At 39.7% G+C, this 19,885-nt stretch overlaps 6 protein-coding genes across 8 annotated transcripts; 3 read left to right on the plus strand and 3 right to left on the minus strand.

The window, feature by feature from the left end:
• Positions 1-141: 141 nt before the first annotated feature.
• Positions 142-7,658, minus strand: rspry1 (ring finger and SPRY domain containing 1). Its single transcript, XM_049722183.1, has 14 exons — positions 7,264-7,658; positions 6,768-6,820; positions 5,270-5,382; positions 4,914-5,040; positions 4,773-4,831; positions 4,381-4,447; positions 4,165-4,296; positions 3,966-4,081; positions 3,443-3,586; positions 3,260-3,371; positions 3,056-3,158; positions 2,803-2,955; positions 2,499-2,603; positions 142-2,227 (listed from the first exon to the last, which is right to left on the minus strand). The coding sequence occupies exons 1-14, from the start codon at positions 7,656-7,658 to the stop codon at positions 2,131-2,133; spliced, it is 1,776 nt and encodes a 591-aa protein (XP_049578140.1). The 3' UTR covers positions 142-2,130.
• On the plus strand, positions 5,865-11,388 carry anapc13 (anaphase promoting complex subunit 13). 3 transcript variants are annotated; one of them, XR_011086938.1, is made up of 2 exons: positions 5,865-6,115; positions 10,972-11,108. XR_011086938.1 is itself a non-coding variant. In XM_049722189.2 (2 exons), the coding sequence occupies exons 1-2, from the start codon at positions 10,472-10,474 to the stop codon at positions 11,095-11,097; spliced, it is 225 nt and encodes a 74-aa protein (XP_049578146.1). In that variant the 3' UTR covers positions 11,098-11,388. The 3 variants fall into 3 exon arrangements, 1 of the variants encoding a protein (XP_049578146.1); XR_007482029.2 differs by lacking the exon at positions 10,972-11,108 and adding an exon at positions 7,275-9,002; XM_049722189.2 differs by lacking the exon at positions 5,865-6,115 and adding an exon at positions 10,472-10,570 and having other exon boundaries at positions 10,972-11,388.
• On the minus strand, positions 8,904-10,299 carry pierce1 (piercer of microtubule wall 1). The gene is made up of 2 exons (XM_049722188.2): positions 10,063-10,299; positions 8,904-9,465 (listed from the first exon to the last, which is right to left on the minus strand). The coding sequence occupies exons 1-2, from the start codon at positions 10,139-10,141 to the stop codon at positions 9,122-9,124; spliced, it is 423 nt and encodes a 140-aa protein (XP_049578145.1). The 5' UTR covers positions 10,142-10,299; the 3' UTR covers positions 8,904-9,121.
• Positions 11,116-14,574, minus strand: LOC125970171 (lathosterol oxidase-like). The gene is made up of 6 exons (XM_049722186.2): positions 14,142-14,574; positions 13,440-13,661; positions 12,813-12,945; positions 12,631-12,731; positions 11,778-11,906; positions 11,116-11,695 (listed from the first exon to the last, which is right to left on the minus strand). Exons 1-6 carry the CDS (start codon positions 14,244-14,246, stop codon positions 11,474-11,476), a joined length of 912 nt encoding a protein of 303 aa, XP_049578143.1. The 5' UTR covers positions 14,247-14,574; the 3' UTR covers positions 11,116-11,473.
• A 1,741-nt stretch (positions 14,575-16,315) lies between these two features.
• Positions 16,316-17,097, plus strand: mt2 (metallothionein 2). The gene is made up of 3 exons (XM_049722190.1): positions 16,316-16,483; positions 16,581-16,646; positions 16,875-17,097. The coding sequence occupies exons 1-3, from the start codon at positions 16,459-16,461 to the stop codon at positions 16,964-16,966; spliced, it is 183 nt and encodes a 60-aa protein (XP_049578147.1). The 5' UTR covers positions 16,316-16,458; the 3' UTR covers positions 16,967-17,097.
• Positions 17,098-18,358: 1,261 nt separating this feature from the next.
• steep1 (STING1 ER exit protein 1) lies at positions 18,359-19,380 on the plus strand. The gene has a single exon (XM_049722187.2). It carries the CDS (start codon positions 18,505-18,507, stop codon positions 19,180-19,182), a length of 678 nt encoding a protein of 225 aa, XP_049578144.1. The 5' UTR covers positions 18,359-18,504; the 3' UTR covers positions 19,183-19,380.
• The last annotated feature ends 505 nt before the right edge of the window (positions 19,381-19,885 follow it).

Consider the following 19,885-nt stretch of genomic DNA (forward strand, 5'->3'; position numbering starts at 1 on the left):
ATTTATGAGAATATGAAATTGACCAAATTGTGAAAGCAGGTATTCAGCCAGCGTTATTTAAGTAATATAACTTTGATTTGTAAAGTTCAACAAAACAACCAATGAAAACCAAACGATTTGGCAGGATGTGAGAAAGACTACTTTGTCACACAAGCATCACATAAACATTTATTACAAATAGCACAATTGAGGATACAACAGTTCTTTGATAAATCACATCTTTGGGAATTCTGGGGCGAAATTCCTCAGTTAATTTGTCTAAATATTTCGCAATTTTATCCTGAACTTCATCTCCAGGAATACAACTCATTATTTCTCTAGGGTCCTCATTTAAGGTGCTCCAAATGATCTGAGTAACTAGACAAGCACTTGTCTCACTGAGCAATTCAAGTCATCTTCAAAAATCCTCCCAGTATACTCTTAGTTTTATAGATTTACAGTCATGCATATGGTGGATACATTTCTGTGTTGATCTTATGAACAATTGAACCGCATCTATTGATAAGCCCCAGAAAGAAAAACGCCCTTGAAAACAAAGTCAACAAATAAAGGTGGGCCGAAATTCATCCAGAAAACTAGATATCCAATGTAAAGGGTCAGTCTGAAGCGGTCTCGACTGCTTGTAACGAGGATGATAGATTTGTGGAAGATTTGTAAACAATCAGACTTACTAAGCGTGCCATGATTCATAGCAAAATGCATAAAAAATAGATAGTAACATACAGATGCCAAACAATTTTCTCCACAAACACTTGGGGGATACTTTCACATTAGTATTAAGAGTAATTTACCACTAAAACAGTCCAGCAACTTCCCTGCAAATTTTTCAATTGTCTTTCTGTTGAATCCCATCACATTTTTTTGGTGGTTGGAAAGACGTCTTAATTGTATCTTAGGCGGAGTGGGCAATTAAAAGAAAAAAAAAAGTTAAAAGTCATTAAGACTTGACAGTAGCACAATAAATAAAATGTCAAACTGATAAAGTGCCATTTCCAATAAGGTGCTTTTCTGGAGAACCAAGAGAACACAAGCCTTGTGGTTGTTTCTTCCTCAGGCGTGGTGGATTTTTGTTAGAGGCACAAGATGATCCAGAGATGGCAGATTTTTTTTCTCAAATCAGATTTATTATTTACTGTACTACTGTTAAGCCATAATGACCGTTTTTAGACTTTATTTTTCATTACACCTCTAAAAGGTAATTAAGACATTGTAGCGATGCCACATTTATGTTTCAATCTAATTAAGCAAGCTAAAGACTTACTAAGTTGGTTCCGCTTAAGTTCATTATCAAGGTTAGCCATCTGGGAGCATCTTTTGAATGTACTTAACTGACATTGACCACAGTGAACAATGTAATACTTGAAATAAAGCATAGGGGAACAGATTGTTTGAACTCATGACCGTATCCAATTGAAGGTTGCTTACATTAGCAGTAGTCATTCCTCAGGTGAGACTGGATATTTAACATTAACCGTTGTAAACTAAATGAGGCTTGCATGTTTTTGGTTTTTGGACATTAATGAATCAAATTGCCAAAAATTGTGGACATTTCATATCATGGGCCATGGATCAGCGCAGAGAGGGACATTGTTAACTAAGGGATGTTTATATAATATGGAGCAAAGACAAAGACAATGCTACAATGCAGATTTACACCCAGTAATATAAAAATCAAATACACCCCATATTCGTCTGTACCTTAGGTTAACACTGTACTGTATTTGTGACTGTGTCTACCCTGTTCTTTCAGAATCAAAACAATGGCTTCCAAACAAGCGGGATTGTAATTTGTGAAGCGGTCCGCCAACTATGTTTTGCAGAGGAGTCGTCTGATGTCATCTTGATTACTTTGTTTTAACTCACTCCTGTAGGGTAGGCAGGCACACAGTTCAGGAGGATCTTGCTTCTGCTTAGAAGAACACAAGAGGAGGTGTGGAGCTCCTAGGAATTCTGCTCTTGTGGTCATCTCCTCTCTTTCCTATCATCACCCCACCACCAAGACCTCTTCTGACCAGAACGTGCAGTTCTGGTCCGTTTACTGCGGCACCGTCCTCCAAACCGTCTGGGCCGGAGGGGCTTGGAGCGGGAGGAGCCAGTACGGCTTGTGCTTGTCTCCTCACGAGAAGTGTGTCAGGAGACATGTGCAACGAGTCTGACGCGAGTCTGAATGTCTTGGCGACAGAGGGGACACGTTTCTAACTGTAAGGCACACTGCATACACATTCCCCTGGAAAAAGAATAGACAATGAAAATATTGGCTAAAAAGATTCATCAAAAGAGTCATCAGCTCATTTATCAGATGAATCTTGGGTAATTTTCATTTTATAATGTAATGGGAATGGAAAATTGTAAAAATAACCAAGGCAAAAAAAAAAAAAAAAATCGAAGCATCATTTTATAGCAGCTGAAGAGTCATGCGAGGTGGTCTCATGTAACGCTCTGCATGATATGCCGCTGTTGCTTCAAAATATAGAACTTTTGAAAATGCGTATGCATACCCATGTCCGCAGGGCCGCAGCTCTGTGTCAGCCATGAAGTCACAGCACAGCGTGCAGCAGTTGTCGCGGATGCTAACTTGTTTCAGTAAAGCCAGACGCCGATGTCTAGATAAAACAGAAAATGTTGTCTGTGTCAACTCATGATGATGATGATGATGAAGTTTCCTGTCATGACTCTCACCATTACAATTGCAACGACTTGTAGGTAAAACATGTATTTCTATCATACTTATGTTGTTGCTTTGTGAAATCTCAGTATAAAGCAGACCAAAGGAAAAAAAAAACACACTTAGCTTAATTTTACCTTGGTAGGATGATCTTTTCACTTGGTAGCAGCGAAGCAAAGTCGTTAAAGGTGCTGAACTTGATTGAGGGCGGGTGGCGGAAAGGCTTGGCGCCAAAGTTAAACTCACACTGCTGGTATGACATGAAACTGGCTGCTGCAAAGAAGCCGGACCTGACCAAAAAAAAAAAAAAAGAGAGATGGGGAGGTGCGGGATATCATTTGGGAGAGCCTAAACAAGACAGGAAAAAGAAACCATCATGTATGAACTTACGTGGCAGAGGAGAAGACTTGTTTCTCTGGAGGCAGCTGATGTCCATTCAGATAGAAGATCATCTGCTTCTTGCTCAGGTCCAGCAGGAAGCCAATTGCATCTCCTACGAAGATAGGCCATCATCAGAGCATGATCACAACTAAGAAAACTATTCCAACTAATCTTGCTACGTGCCAATTTGTAATAATGTAAAACATGTCGTACCCTCCTTCCAGCAGGGATGAGCGTGAGGTTTACTGCGAGCATTGTACCAGATGAGCTGCCTGCAGCCATCATATGCGCACGAGTATTCATCATCGCCAATCCCGTAGCCCTCCTGCGACAGGTAAAATCAGTTGCACAGACGGGGCGAGAAAAAGCGGGCCAGCCGGGAGACGGAATGATTACATGGTTGAGGAACTTGCTGTCCTTGGTGGCCCATCCTATCTGCATCACGCCTGATGTGATGACTATCACCTCATAGTACCATACGCCCGAATCCACGCAGAACGTACAACGCACACTCTCAAACGATGATGCATCGCACCGGGCCTGTGGTGAGAGGGAAAAAAAAAAAGGAATGTGACATTTGTGCTGTGTTTCATCCATCATTGCTACAAATCTGGAGAGGAAAGGATTGTATTTTGGGGTTTGGGTGCAAAAACGCATTTTATTTATCAGGGCTCAACCAATATGGATTTTTCTAGACCAATGCAGGTAGTTTTATTTATATATATATATATATATATATATATATATATATATATATATATATATATATATATATATATATATATATATATATATATATATATATATATATATATATATATATATATATATACACACACATCAGTGGAAATACAATTTTTTTTTTCTTCCCCCATCTACTTAACTATAAACCATTGAAGCTAACTTTAGTCAAACTGACCTCTAATCCACTGGGGGAGATCTTGAGGTACTCGCTGACATCATTACTGTTGAGCATGGCGTTGATATGGGCGAGGTTGACCTTTTCGTAAGTGAATTGACGGCCTTCTTTCAGGACTGGACGGGAAAGAGGATCAGCTCGTCATTCTCTTAGCAGCTCAACCACGCAAAATCAATGTCGAATACGCAGGCCAACTCACACAGGTTGTCCAAGCTCCACTGCGAGCAGAATCCGACCTGCCTCTTCAGGTAGTCCGTGTGCTCTGCCCACAACTCCAACACAGCCAGCCTCTTGCTTATACAAGACTCGGATACTGTCATCTTGTTTTCACCTGAGGGTGACAGACGCATTGCTTTTTTTTTTCTTCCAAATCAGTGTCAGGGAATCTCCTCAGGGAGTTAATGAATGAACTTACTGGTTTGAGAGAACTTCTCCAAGGCAATCAGCGCAAACAGCATGACAGTGGGATGCGCTTCAGAGCTCTTGGGGTAGAAGACACATGAACTCGTCATTCATTTGAATGTTCTTACATTACCTCGCCAAATTACACATTAGCAATCAGTCACGACGGGATGGAAAGTTAGGAGTTTTTTTTTTTTGTTGGCTTTAGCTACAGCAGGTTTTTCTCCAGTGAAAGATTTGTTTAGCAGAGAGAAACTTAAAGGGATCCAAGAACTTAGAATAAGTGTAATTGCAGAAGCAAGAATAGTTCAGGGGCTGATTTATTCTTCATCCATTATTGTGGTCTTCTAAAAGCAAAATACTTTTATTCAAAGTATGCCTCTTTTTTATCCCGACAATGCTCACCATGCTCTCCAGAAGGTATTCGAGAGTTCCAGGGCTCAAGAGTCCAATACTGGCTGGTCCTTAGGATAGAAGACACAAAATTAGCAGGATAATCAGGTCAGTGTGAAAAGACAACGCAAATATTGAAGGGTGTCACTGTACCAGCCAGTTTCTCAGCCAGGCATCCGAGGACAGCTGTGGTGTTTCTGTGTTTGGCGGGAGTCAGAGCGTCCTGTTGGGCCACGGCCGCACTTAGACTCAGCATGTCCGACAGTTTCTGGAGAGCATCCTAAAGACAACACCAGTCGCTTACTCAAAGATAGCCAAGTTAATAAAGATGGCACTTGGAAAGTCTTTTTAGCATCGTCAAATGCACAACGAAATTTAATACACGTATCAACAATGACAACAATTTGATTCCATTCATGTAGGTTTTAAAGTTGAATAATTTACTTTGTTCCCCTCCTAAATTCTATGTAGTGAGAAAAAGGTTTTAGTAAATTCACTACACATTTCACCTTAGTGGGCAAGGGACACTCATCCAATAGTAGGGTGATGACTGCAGGGCCAAGTGGGTCATCTAATGGTATCACTCGAATCAGAGACTGAACAACTTCCAACCAGCCGTCATCTAAGAGACACGAAAGACAAGATGCAACTTGAGCTTCAGCGCAGAGGTGTCGCAATATACTAAATCATAGTTTTTGTGCTCCTAATAAACCAAAGGCCTGATTTAGGGACTTGGCTCCCTTTATAAAGGAACTAAGTAGAAAAAGCGCAACCTTAGTTGCTCCAGTGCAACATGCCCAATCAAAATCAAAAGCTCTTAAAGGTTCAGTTTCCCATCTCCCCAACGACAACAGGACAAACAAGGTAAAATACCAAGTATAAAAAAAGTACAAATACATATAACAAATTTCTACAGCATGTACACACACTCCTGTACGTTCCTCAAATGCACTTTGCTGGAACTAGAACATGGCGATTTTCTGGTCTTCTACAACTTAATCACTGCATTATCAGGCCACTTTTAGTACTTGCATTTACTGTTCAATCAAGTGGCTCAGTAGGAGTACAATAGGATCCAGACATTGATGTCACGTATCCCACAATGCAGTGCACCAGACATAAGTAAAGCTCCTTTGGAGGAAACATGTCGCTCCTTTGAATAAAAGCATGACTTTGAGGATGGTCGACAACCAGGGTGCGACAGCAAACGGGACCAAAGAAGTGACCAACACTCTACAGATGATCAAAATGAGAGCGTTGTAAATGGATAGCGGTCATAAAAAAGCCAAGAGCATGGCACAGGAGAGAGATTATTCTTACAGTGGCAGTTACCGGTCGTGAACCGTTCACATCAGGTGAGTCAAATACTGAATCACTTTAATCTTGAACTTGTAACTTGATTGTATAGCACAATTAAACTACAACAAAATTATTTTTTTCATGCTTTAATAATTGTATAATGTTTTATTTGTTTACTTTTAACCTAACTAGATTGCATTTAGCACTTTCTCAACTCACTTCACACGTGCTCTTTAATTGCAGTCACTATTACCTGCATATGCTTCTGATTCAAAAATAATTATTTTCGATTGTGACGATGAAATGTTTTGAAACCGTTGCGCCTAACAGTTCGGAACATTGCGTTTTCGTTTCATCATTGGGAGGTTTGTTCAATAACATCCGACTTGTACTGTCATTGCGATGACTTGAAAATGATAATGGCTTACTGATTATTTAGAAAAATCACATTTGCATTATAATTGGGAACACAGTGTATACTTACTTGTCAAGTAAGAGTGTTAGGTCAAATGGTTTTCCCTCACAGAAAACCACAGAAACGTAACATATCAGACATGGACATGGCATCTTCATTACTGTTAAATAACTACATTATTTATCATTTGCTTAATTTCACTATATGAGGCGAAGTAGAACAGGGAGAAATTTTCGTACCAGATGAATGATTGAGACCGACACTTGATTTATCCCTATTGTAAATTTCCTTACCTGTCTCTGCCATCTCGTGTAAAGTGATCATGGAATAAGGTGGTTCTTGATCACTGGTGAAAACACACAAAAATCTCTTTTAGAATGTGAAAGCAGTCTGTGCGTAACAATTGCTAAGAAAACGGCATGACCTGAAATCATTTCATTTGTTTAATTATTAGCCAGACCAGTTTTTTAGCAAATATTTAACATTCCAAATTTCATTGAGGAGCAAGTGCTGTATTTGGCTGGAAATTTTTGCTGCTACTTGTTTAATTCAAATGAGTTACTAATTTACAAATTGGTGGGAACTTTATCGTTCGTGAGGAGAGTAGGCTATCTGTATACAGTGTACACACTCACTTCACATTAGAGCCACATTATTGTGAAATGAAAAAAATGAAAGGTTTGCAATTGATTCACATTTTGGGGAGGAGGGTTAAAAAGTATTAGTCTATAAGGCTTGCTTGCCTTTAATTAATAATTGTCATTAGAGGCAGTGAAACGGCTTATTTACTTGTCTACAAGGGTCCTGATGACAGCCAGCGTGTCCAGCACCAGGCCATCTACATTCTGCTTCTTCCGTCGTGGCTCATGGGGTCCGCGCCCCCTGCGCGGGGGTCTGACCGGGTCTCTTGGGCGACCGCTACGAGACTCTCCCGCATCAACCGCTGTGCCCGTACCATCTGCGCGCCTGACTTGTCCTCGAGATGCCCTCGATGTCCCGTGGTGTTGGTCCTCTGCATCGCTGTCCTCCCGGCACACGCAGCTATTACCCATGGTTCCAGGGCCAGCAAGCACAAAGGCGAGGGTCTCCCACGGGGAAGGAAAGGTGTTTGTGGAGGAAAGGAAGAGCAGAACCTGTGCAAGGCTCCTGCAGGCACAGAAACTGATCCAGGTAGCTACTATCATATCATTTGATGAACTTGGTAAGGGGGGGTTCTTGTCCCAAGGGGCAGGGTTGGACTGGCCCAGATGATCATCATGACTCCAAGCAGGGATTTGGACATATGTTTAACAACACTCAACTGGGTTCGTAGACCAAGAAGGATCAGGTGATGTGATGAATTCTTTAATCATCATCAGCATCACAGAGTTCTGATTTAGAGGTTCTCCTGGTCTCACACAACTTTGGAAAACCAAGGGATCCAAAAACAATTGGGCAGGACCTACACAAAATATAATTGAGGTATGTATTTTACAAATTTAAGGTCAGACTGTGAAAACCAGCAACAGATAACATGCCATTTACCAATACGGACTGTTGATTCACATAAGTCTGCTTAATTTCCAGCTGGGGGCTCGTCCCGGCAATGAAAACAGACAGTTAGCGTGTTAGCTTGCTAGCCACCCACTAAGCAACAGTTCTAGCAATGGCAGCTCTAAAAAAAACTACAAGTCTAAAAAGTCGTTACTACAGCGTCGCTTATGATTTGAATTTCATTTACATATAAACTCACGTCTCTGTACGCCGAAACGTGGCCAAAATAGGTTTCTAGCTAGGCAGTGGCTAACCAGCTGCTAGACGACAGACAGCTCAGCAACCATGACTGTCAAACTGCACGAGTTAGCAAACACAAGATGCAGTCAACTAGGCGTAGTCCTTCCGCAGCCAGCCAAGGTAATAAAAAGAGTATATTTACCCAACGAGCTCGTATTCATCAGCACGCCATTCTCGATTGCCACTACCTTCATATGTTAGGCACATTAGGAAGACGCTAAACGGGACTGCTGACTAGCAAGCTCCATGCTAAGTTCCGTAGCGTAGGCAGCTAACATCAGACTGACCATCACACTAATCAGACGGGATACAGAGATGATTCCGAGGCGCTGTACATTAAAACAAACAACAGAAAACGCGCACGCACAAACGCACAATATTTTTAAATTATATGAATCCCACTTTCTGCAATATTTTGTCCATACATAAATATGATGTAACACATTATTAAAAACCAATATTTTTTATGAAATATAATAAAATAGTAATTAAACAAACAAATAAAACAGCTGTCACCAAACTCAAATGCATCTTCCCCTCTACCACCCTGACATTTTGACTTTTTAAATCTTATCTGTTTTTTACTGACACATGGTCATGGTGCTGGAAGAGGACAACTGGGAACGGACAACCCATTACAACACCATTGCAATCCCTTTGAATGCAACCAATATTTTATTCCAAACAGTTTTACTTGTACATAACCACGATATGCATGGGAATTAATGGCTAATAAACAGAATGTGACACTTGTATGCAAGCCTTGTATTCTGATCAGATAACACTCATTTTCAGAATTGATGCCAGATGTTTTCTTCAAACTCAATAATTTCATGGTAAATAAAGCGTAGAGTTATTGTGATTACATGCATTTTCAGATAGTGTGTTGTAAATTCGGACAGTCATAGACTCTGCTGCGGTCAAGGGCGGTGTTGAAGCAATCGTCACGGTACATTCCAGTCTTGCCCAGGAGATTGGTGAATTTCTGTGATTTCGGATGGTATGTACACGGTGTCGTTTCAACGGTGGGAGGATACAGGCCGTAGTCAGCGGAGGTGGTCCTGTACAGGGGGTTCTGACGTTGAGACCACCGCGATTGAGTTACACCTTTAAAAGATGGTGTGGTGGTGCAAGTGAAAACTGGGTTTCCAAAGTTGACGCATGCTTGTGTTTTTTCTGGCTCCTCTTTGGCCGGGGCAGACATCGCTGAAGCACCCGCTGAAAAAAAAAACGTTAAAATTGAAAAGAATACAAAGAATGAAGACAATATCATGTAGTTCTGCTGTTCTCCAAATACCAGAGGTATAAATGTGTTACTATGCAATACACCAACATGTCACTATTATGATTACGATTATGATATTAGAGCAGGTTGTAATCATTAATTTTGCTTATTTACTTTAGCCACTAAACCACAGTATAAACATAATTACAGCGGTTACTTAAATGTTGTCGTTTCTTTAATCCTTTACTCACACTAATTATCAAGTTACCTGGTCTTTTTCATTGCAATGGGTGGGGGGTGGGGAGTAAATTGATGAATTGGTAAATTGATGAATTTCCTTCGATTCTTCTGTATACGATTTATGAAGGAAAAAAAAGTTTTCTTCTCAACAAATCATTTAAATCTTTCACATTGATGTACTTGAGATTTTTAAACAGTACGTAATTAATATTTACAGTTCAATAATTATAATAAGAGCAAAATAATCTAAAAATACAATATCATTACTAGTTAGTTAAGGACTCAAGTATACTTGACTATAGTTGCTTCCAAAAATGAACCAAAAGAAAAATCAATTTTTACAAAGGTACCGTTTAAGAGCGAATCCTCCAAACACGCGTCGTCTTTCTTTGCTTGTTCGCAGTCTTGTCGAGTTTCCATAGCGACCATTAAACACAGGTGATGTTTTGCAGGCGGCACAAATCGAAGCCTTCAATGTACTTAAGATACTACGGTGGTATTAACCAAACTTTGTAATGTGTGTGTAATGGTTGAATGTTGAAACGTTTAAAAGTGTAGTTGTAAAATAAAAATGACGCGTCATTTTGCGTCATCCCTACGCGTCGGTGTATGACGTTTAAATAAACGCGTCATTCTGAAAAGACTGAAAACAATCCACGTACGTTTCGATTTCGAACTCTTGTATTTGTTCGGTTCGTGCCACACACGAAAATATAGGACAGATTAGTCGTAGCGTACAAAGTGGGTCTTGTCCGAAGTATGGACAGTGAAATCCAACGAGACGGTCGAGTTTTGGATCTCACCGATGACGCCTGGAGGGAAGACAGACTGCCCTATGAAGATGTCACAATTCCACTGGTAATTTTGTGCTTGCATGATATTGACGACCATTTGTTAAAAAGTGTTCAGATAAATGTCAAATTTCCCAAGAAAAGTGTTCGGTTTTCAAACATTAATTGCGTTTTAGACGGGGGGGGGGAGGAAGTACAGACTTTACGAGACACTCCACGGTTCTGTTAATGGATTTGGAGCAGTCCTGGATTTGGAGGAAGTTAGACTTAAAAGTACTTGGTTTTATACTTACAGTTGTAAGTTGTATACTTTGATTGTGTGTCTTTGCCTAAATGTTTCCCTGACAGTGGTAAAATCTTGCATCACATGTGTTTAGATTGTGCAGAGGCTGCCTGGAGGGAGCCCCTCAATCACCAACAGTAATTTGATGAGAGTAATCTCATCATGTTCTGTTTGCTATCTTTCAGGGTGAACTCCCTGAGGCTGAGCAGGACAATGGCGGATCTACAGAGTCCGTCAAGGAACAAGAGATGAAGTGGACAGACCTTTCCCTGCAGAGCCTCCATGAAAACACTCCAAACGCTGGGAGTTGAATCACCACTCCATGGAACTGTAGAACAGTTTTGCTTTGTTTGTGTGTTTTAGTCTGCTAATCTTAGTTGCACATAGTGGTTTGCAACTCTCATAAATACCTGTTAGAGGTTTCTGACGTTCCTACTCGGGAGCAGTCCTTCAAAACGCATGTGTCAGCTCTTGTCACGTTCTGCTTTCACTTGTACAAATCTGCACTTCACAATTTTTTAAATCAGCCCCACGCGGTTTACGAGGCTAAGTTAGCATGTGTATCTTAGCGTCTTTGAAACAACTAAATCATTACAAATCCACTGCAATGGTGCTATCATTTGATACACTTGAAAAAAAAATTGATGTCAATGCTGTGTCTGCTGCAAGCTTGCCAATGCGGTCACGTCATCCTCTCCCTTGGAGGACCGAAGGGTATTTGTAGGAGCCTCCCAAACGATCCCAGAGAGTAAAGTATTGTCCATAGTTATAGTTAAAGAAGAGATGATGATCTACATGGTGGGCGGCGCCATTTATAATGTGTATTAAGGGGCCGGGGATGCGGTAGTCGCCGTCATGAATGGAGATGGTCCAGATGTTGACGAAGATGAAGAGGGACAGGTAGACGGCCTGAAATACACAACATGCCAAAAATACTGTAGAGCCACAGAATGTAAAAGAATAAAAGTGTACTATCGTCATAAATGATCACCTTGTGGAGCGGGAAGATGAAAGGGTATACGTGGTAGGGTAAACTCTGCAGGAAGCCATCAATTGGGTGGAAGGCATGGCTTGCAAATGGTGAGGGGATCTTGAATAAATGATGCTGTTTATGTAAGTACTGAAGGGAGTAGAAAATACAAGTCGATTTTGTTCATTTTCTTAATCCAGGCAGTAGGGGAAATTTTCTAAACTTGCATCAAATTCCAAAACCCAGCATATATAAAAATGATTGAACCGTAAATGTGTCACATCAAATTGTGGCCAGTAATAATTTAAAAATTTTCAAAAATTTTAGAATCAATAGACTAGTTTGTACACCGTGTCTACGGTGACATGAACTGTGAAAAAAAAATTAAAATATTTTTTTCTATTGGTCTCAGTTTGTATATCACATAAACCTGACATTTGGACGTTTTGGGATTTATACACTTTTTAGATGAACTGAAAATAGCAAATTCAAGCAAAAACACTTCATCTTTACCCTTTACTAATATTATTTTGAACCAAAACAGGTACATTCTCGGAACTTGTGTCACCTCACCACATAGTTACTCACAGAAACCAGTTGTGCCGGTTTCTGCTTTGTTCCGTTAACCAACAAACAGCAATCAACACAATACTTGGCAGAGGTACAGTATATAATGATGCAAGCAAAGACTCGGTCAACAAACCTAATTTGGATATTCTCATTCATCCAAGTCATTTCCTCCTTAAAACATTGAATTAATTGCAGCTGGACTTCTCTGCTAGTAGTTATTGAAATCTGGCTGAATATCTGAAACGTATCCAAGTTATTCTTGACTCCTTAAATATCATTTTGGCATTGATGTGCTTTAACTTGCCTTGTAGATCCTCCTGTGATGCATGGAGCGGTGTATCCAGTAGATACACATGTCCGTGAAGAACAAGAATCCAGAAATGCTCAGGAACACCCCTGGCCAGCCTAGCAGAAAAAAGCTTGTAGTGATGTAACACATTTTAGAAATATTTGAATAAATGTGCCTCTTTGTAAAATGGCTCTCACCCTGAGGAGATTCACTGACATCATCAAAAAGTTTACTGTAACCCCTGATCTCCAGGAAGAAAATTAGCACTGTGGGAAAGCTCATCCAGAAGAGGGAGGAAGTTGCAAGTTGGATCTCTTCACTTATCTGGTTCTATCATTGAACAAAAGATTAATCATAAAGAGTATGTAGTCATTTATTTAATCTGTATGTTTTGGAACTGCACCAACCAGCCACGGTATTAGGTACACTTTCACAATGTAAGGAGATCTAGAGAGTATAAAAAAAAGCTCCATTTACAATATAAATCAACATTTATCATTTATTGTGGTTGTTGTGGTGTAGAAATGCACTTGATTGAACCGAGATTTCTTTGTAATATTTTGGCTAATGGAGCCAAATAAGGTAACTTTTTTTTTTAAATATGCAGATTTATCAGTTATATTGAACGTATAAACTCATTATATTGTGGGCCCCGTAATCTACTGTATAATTTGTTCCCGTTTAAAACCAATTTAAGAAAGGAATTCAGAATTTCTTCATCATACAGCAATGTATTTCGATGTTGGTTCATCTCAACATTATTACATAAAAGCTCACATTGTTACAAAATGTTAACATAAGATTTGATCTATTAAACAGCCCACCTCAATGAACTGCGGATGTTTCATGAGCCTGTGATCAAAGACAAAGTAAAAATTCAGTGCACCAAAAATCATGTAAACTGTTTGTGCTCCAAAGTTGGTCAACAGGCTCAGGCTGATGAGTTGGCGCAGAGCCCCATCCTCAGGCCACCAGGCTGGGTAAACATATGGAGTGAAGACATAACGGTCTGCAACTTTTAACACATGATCCATGCCACGGTATATCTGTGGAGAAATAATAATATGCAATGCTGTCATCTACCATGACACAGCTAATTGTGGACTATATTAACATACAGATCTGGAACCAGTCAAATCCAGTGCAAAAACTGTATGACAATGTCAGAGAAGTTCTCATGTTTATTTTTGGGGTTGCAATACAACTAATGAGACCTACTATATAAGAAGATCAGAACTGAGATTTGAATTCAGACCCTTTTGATTGAGACAAATTTGCCAACCACAAATACACAATGTTGCATAAGTACTTGAGATGTACGAGTCAAAATATTAGGCACAGCTAATAGTCAATCAAAAACAGAACCGCATTGTACAGAAATGTTAGGGCGGAATATTTGATACCATAGAAATATTGTTAAATTGGTTCTCTTGGGACACAGATGTGGCAATTGCAAATTTAAATACATACATACTAAATAAATCCACATGAACACATTCCCAAAGTGTACTTTTCACTGAACTAACCTGCTTTGGGAGTGAGGTCAGCTGTGAAAGGTTTCCCCGAAAACAGTCAACTCCTTCACCTCCTTTTACGTTCACCACACCAGTTGAGCAACACACTGGTGACATTAAATCTCATGCCATCATCTGAATATCTATTTTTTCCACACACTAAATTTCAAGTGGGACGAGCTGACCCTCTCGTAGACTTATTTTCTGCAGACATGTGGCACAACTATGCCGGATGCATTCACAGACTTCAGAGCTGAAACAAGATCCAAGCATGCAAATGTCTGCTCTTATTGGCTGTATCTTCACATTGTAACTAGTGGCGTAACCAACTCATGCCCATTACTTAAAATTGGTTCAAATTGGAACATTTGAAATACACACAGTAACAACACACAACACACAAACTGACTGTATGTTCGCATATTGGAGCTGGAGGATCCAATTTCATCATTTGGCCTTTCATGTGGAGGCGCACTGCAACACTATGTATGCCTTTTGTATACTCTTTTCTGTATTGTGTAGCTATTTTGAGACCAAAAAAAAAAAGAGCAGGGAATTGTCTGTTTGAATTAAAGCTTTTAAAAAAAAAGCAAATGAATAAATAAAAACTAAAACTTTATGTTAAAACATGTGACCTTTGTGAGGAAAAAGCGGTTCCGAAGGTGTTTGAAAATGTGCAGTTTTACAGTGTCACTAACAGTATATCATATTATTTTTAGGTGATGCAGGGAACTGTAAAAAAATGGCATTAATTCACATTTGGGCCATTTTTGTGCACTGTCATGATAAGTTGCCTGCATCAGATGACTGAATGTCTCCCTCTAGAGGCTGTATGCCACTATGCGTGTCATATTTGACATTTAAAACAGACAGGGGCCCAGGTCATTTGAAGATTGCCATAGCAAAGCTTAAAATTAAATAAAACTATGTAAATGAGTTATTTCATAATACAACAGTGGTATATACATTTACTTAGAATTGGATGACCAATTACTTAACACAATAAAAACACCCTTGCAACCACAGTCGATGTACAGTAAATCACACACAAAATCATTTAATCAATTATTTGATGAGCTTCAGCCATGATTAAAATATGAATGGTATTTACTCAATTAAGTTTGGAATCAGGATATGTTTAGGAAATATGTATAGGAATCATTGGTGCGTTTCCTGTATGAGCATAGTAAGCATGACTTGACATTATTGGCAAAGAGCGGACAAAATCTGTAGCGAGTGCAAAACGGAAGGAAAGTTCTTGTCACAAAGGACAAAAGACTTGAAAGAAATTCTGTTTTATGTTTCATCCGCAGTAAAATAACTTCAAAGACATAATCCCCACACACATTAGAAATACGCTGATTTATGTGTGAGAAACATTTGCGATTCATTTTCGATTAAGTTTCAGTGACGGAGTTTTTGTTTTTCCAAGTTGCATTGGGTAAGCGGTGAGTGCACAAGTGTGTTAGTTTCCCACTGCACACGGTCCATGAAGGCAACATCTCTTACTACACGAGTCTGTTGACTCGCTCCCGTGCGCCTTGAGGAAGCTGTGTGCAAATGGGAGGTGCCGTGTGCAGCTCCCGTTACGACGATACAAAAACAAAACAAATCATTTGAAATGCCCCAGATTGGAAAAAAATCATTCTTTTTTCTTTTCATGCTTTTTTCAAGTAATTATATGGCTGAAAACAAACCAGTCATCTGACAATTGTTGTGTTATATTTTCTTTCTTACGTATTTACGTATATGAATTTATATGTATGTTATATTTTCTTTCTTATGCCTGTCTGGGAACTACAGACGAAAACTATCTTTGCAGCTATAATCCGGTATATTTACATTTGTTTTTATACTGATGTTTATTACTGTGCATGTGCAGTGTCCCTATTCAATAAATAAATAAATACATACATTTGTGTGGTCTTTCTCATTTCACACCAATTAATGACGAAATTCATACAATCAGTACCTTTATTGTGAATTCATCTACATAAATACCCACGCTAAATATTAGGTTTTCTTTTCCAAATAAACGGCCATTCACCTTTTAATGGCCCCAGGGAGGAAATGTGCTTATGTAATATTCAGGGCTGAATACATTGTAGTAGGTTCAATCTCTGCTCATTGCTCATCAAAAAAGGTCGTGTGCACAAACTCTTTGTAATCGTTTGTCAAAAGAATTTTGCACACGGTTCTGTTGCTCACTGGACCCTATAAAACAGCAGCTTCTTTCCGTTCCTATCCATCGACGAGTCGACTCAGACGAGACCAGACTAGCACCTGCCAATCTCTCAAAGAAGCCAGAAGCAACCGACCAGTATACGCCATGGACCCTTGCGACTGCTCCAAGAGTGAGTATGATCTAAGAAACATCAATTCTGTGGCGCATTTGCAGCCCGTGGTTTATTTTAAGTCTGACCTTGTGGGTTTTTCTTTTTGTGTGTTCAGCTGGAACCTGCAAATGCGCTGGATCCTGTGCTTGCACTAATTGCTCCTGCACCACTTGCAAGAAGAGTGAGTAATATCTCTTCAACTACCTTGAGTAAATGCTTAGTGGTTATATTTAAATGTGTTTTATTCTTACTGTTTTAGTCGTATTGATTCACACGTGGATCTGAAATAGCGTGAATGTCCCGCACAACGGAGTTAAAAGTAGCCTACTTATCTCGTCATGATTAAGTGTTATTCGAGGATTTTTCTTTATAAATATAACTTGTAATTTTTTTTTTTAATGTTACGCAGGTTGCTGCTCTTGCTGTCCAGCGGGATGCAGCAAATGTGCATCAGGCTGCGTGTGCAAAGGGAAGACGTGTGACACTAGCTGCTGTCAGTGATGTGCTTATGACCTCATCTGGCCTTTCATCAATGAATGCACCTTCGTTTGATTCACGCAATTGCACCCGCCATGTCTCTAATGCATTTTTCATCTGTTCATTGCTGAAATAAATGTTTAAATTAATGTGAATCTTTGTTTGTCCTAGTAGTTTGATTATTTTCCCCACAAACATGGCAGTTTCTGACAAATATGTTTGACCCTAAAAGTACTTTGGTGAAAGTGGAGCGGCTTAGAATTAAAGTACTGACATTGAAAATGAATCAAAATCCATGTGTATTCAATTTAGCAGGCTTTAAAGAAACTCTCTTAAATGTTTTAACCACTTTTATCCAAAAAGCCAATTCTAAATGCATAGTTTGTACCAAATTGCAGTCATATCCTCTTTGAAGGCAGCTGACCAAAAGTGTTCTCTTTAATCTGAAAGGTCTTTTGAAGTGTAGAATGATACTGGTTATAGAACCAGAGATTTGTAACTCCTTTTAAAAGACAACTTGTTAATAATTGCCCATTTTCTTTCCATTTAGCTTCTGGGGATGTAAACTTCCAACTGAACTTGTGTTCAGGATAATTGATCAAGATAGATCTTTTAATTCAGTGATTCCTCACCGGTGTGCAGAAATAAATGATCCAAATCACAGATTTTCTAAATTGCTTTTGTACATTTTTCAAACCAGAACTGAAATTTGCAAAACGGTAAGGTGTGCATTTCTACAAAACAAAGTTGTACAAAGAGCTTCATTGCTCCAATAAAACAGTAGTTTCCCAAAATCCATAATTGGCTTCATCTCACAGAAGTAAATTTGTGTCACTTAGCATGTCAATTCATGACACAATTGCTTAGTCAGCTGTGATACAGGTTCCAACAACATACATGTGACCTGACTAACAAAAACAGTATAGAAAATGGGTGATTAAATTCTCTAGAATTAATTTAGTTAAAAATCAAACCATTAACACGTATACAACTCTTTCCCCCCCCAGGGGACTATTAAATACATACTTTAACATAACTCACCAGTGTTTGATTCACTTTTCATGACATATTTTGTGGATTATTTTTTCTAAGGTAAAATTTGTGCCTTCGGTCAGTAAAAATTGGGAAACTGACGGTCATCTGATAAATATGGAATTTGTTGACTTTGATGGGAAGTGGATGGGAGAATGAGTTATTTAGGCCTGATAATGGGTGGGTTTGTACACCACTTAAAAATCATTAAGTGTTATTGAAACGTCGAAAATGTGCAACTGAAACAAACAATTGAAACAACAATAATCAGGATGATTTATATTTCGACCTTGTCTAACACCGGAAATCAGGATGATTTATATTTCGACCTTGTCTAACACCGGAACTCTTGGACTGTGCGACTTTCGTTCCCCGTAGGAAACAGTACGGTAGAGCACAACAGAAGTATTTTTTTAAAACCGGAAGTGGAGTATTACGTTAGCCATGAGCGTTTACTTTTGATTGAATGCGGTGGCGTTTAAGCAAAAACGCGATATCGGCGTAAAATATTATACTTGAATATAGTAAACATGCCGAAGGTCGTGTCTAGAAGTGTTGTGTGCTCGGACACGCGTGACCGAGAGGAGTACGACGACGGAGAGAAGCCCCTTCATGTTTACTACTGTCTGTGTGGCCAGATGGTGCTGGTCCTGGACTGCCAGCTGGAGAAACTCCCCATGAGGCCTCGAGACCGAGCCCGGGTGATCGACGCCATCAAACACGCGCACAAATTCTGCAACGTGGAGCAGGACGAGAACGCGTACATCAAGAGAGATGAGGGCATCGAGAGGCAATACCGCAAAAAGTGCGGCAAGTGCGGCCTGCTCCTCTTCTACCAGCACCAAGAGAAGAACACTCAAGCCACCTTTGTTGTGGAAGGAGCGGTGGTCAAATTTGGACAGGGGATCGGAAACACCAGCGTGTACAGTCAAAAGCAGCCAGAAGCGCCCAAGAAGGTCCGCGTGATGATGACGAAGCGAACCAAAGACATGGGCAAGTTCAGCTCCGTCACGGTGTCTACGATCGACGAGGAGGAGGAGGAAATCGAGGCCAGGGAGGTGGCCGACTCGTACGCGCAGAACGCCAAAGTGATTGAGAAGCAGCTGGAGAGAAAGGGCATGAGCAAGAGGAGGCTGCAGGAGCTGGCCGAGCTGGAGGCCAAGAGAGCAAAAATGAAAGGCACCCTCATTGACAATCAGTTCAAATAGACGAGGCCTGAGGAACTCATTGAAGTTAATCTTCATTTGTCAGCTTACAAAAGTACTCATGTTGGACTTTTGGTTTAAAGTGTTATTTTGTTCGGCTGCACCGTATGTAGTGATGAATATTTCTCCGTGCATACTGTACATGGCTTTGATAGATGTTCTTTTTTCTACTTTGACCAAATAAATTGGATTTTAAGCAAAGGTACAGCAGGTTTATGTATATAGCACTTTTAATAGGCAAGGCAACACAATGTGCGATGTGCTTCTCACAACCACACCACACTACAGTCAGCCGCCAGGAGGCTCACTTTGACTGATCTTTCATTTTCCACTGCGTATAAAGACAATTACAGATCAGTATATTTGCATAAGAGGACAAATGTTGATTTTTCTCTCAAAAAACCTAGATGTAATATTTATTACTTCTTTTTAACGGCCAGAAAAAAATAACATCTTTCACTTTCTTATCAAAATCATGTCACTCTAGTAACAACAATTTTGATAACATGATCATGTTATACAGGAAAAAACAATTCTCAGATGACGGTATAGTTGTTAGTTATAGTAACGCTACCGTACTCTTGTGATTCTTAAATAGTACAAAATCATTTGTGTTAAGTCTGTTGACTTTTATTCTTCAAACCGTGTTCGGAAGTCCTCTGCAGTACTTTTGAAGACCAGCTGGTGGAGTGTCGCGCTTTACTAC

The sequence above is a fragment of the Syngnathus scovelli genome, chromosome 6 (genome assembly GCF_024217435.2).
Source record: "Syngnathus scovelli strain Florida chromosome 6, RoL_Ssco_1.2, whole genome shotgun sequence".
In the NCBI taxonomy this organism is placed as follows: Eukaryota; Metazoa; Chordata; class Actinopteri; order Syngnathiformes; family Syngnathidae; genus Syngnathus; species Syngnathus scovelli.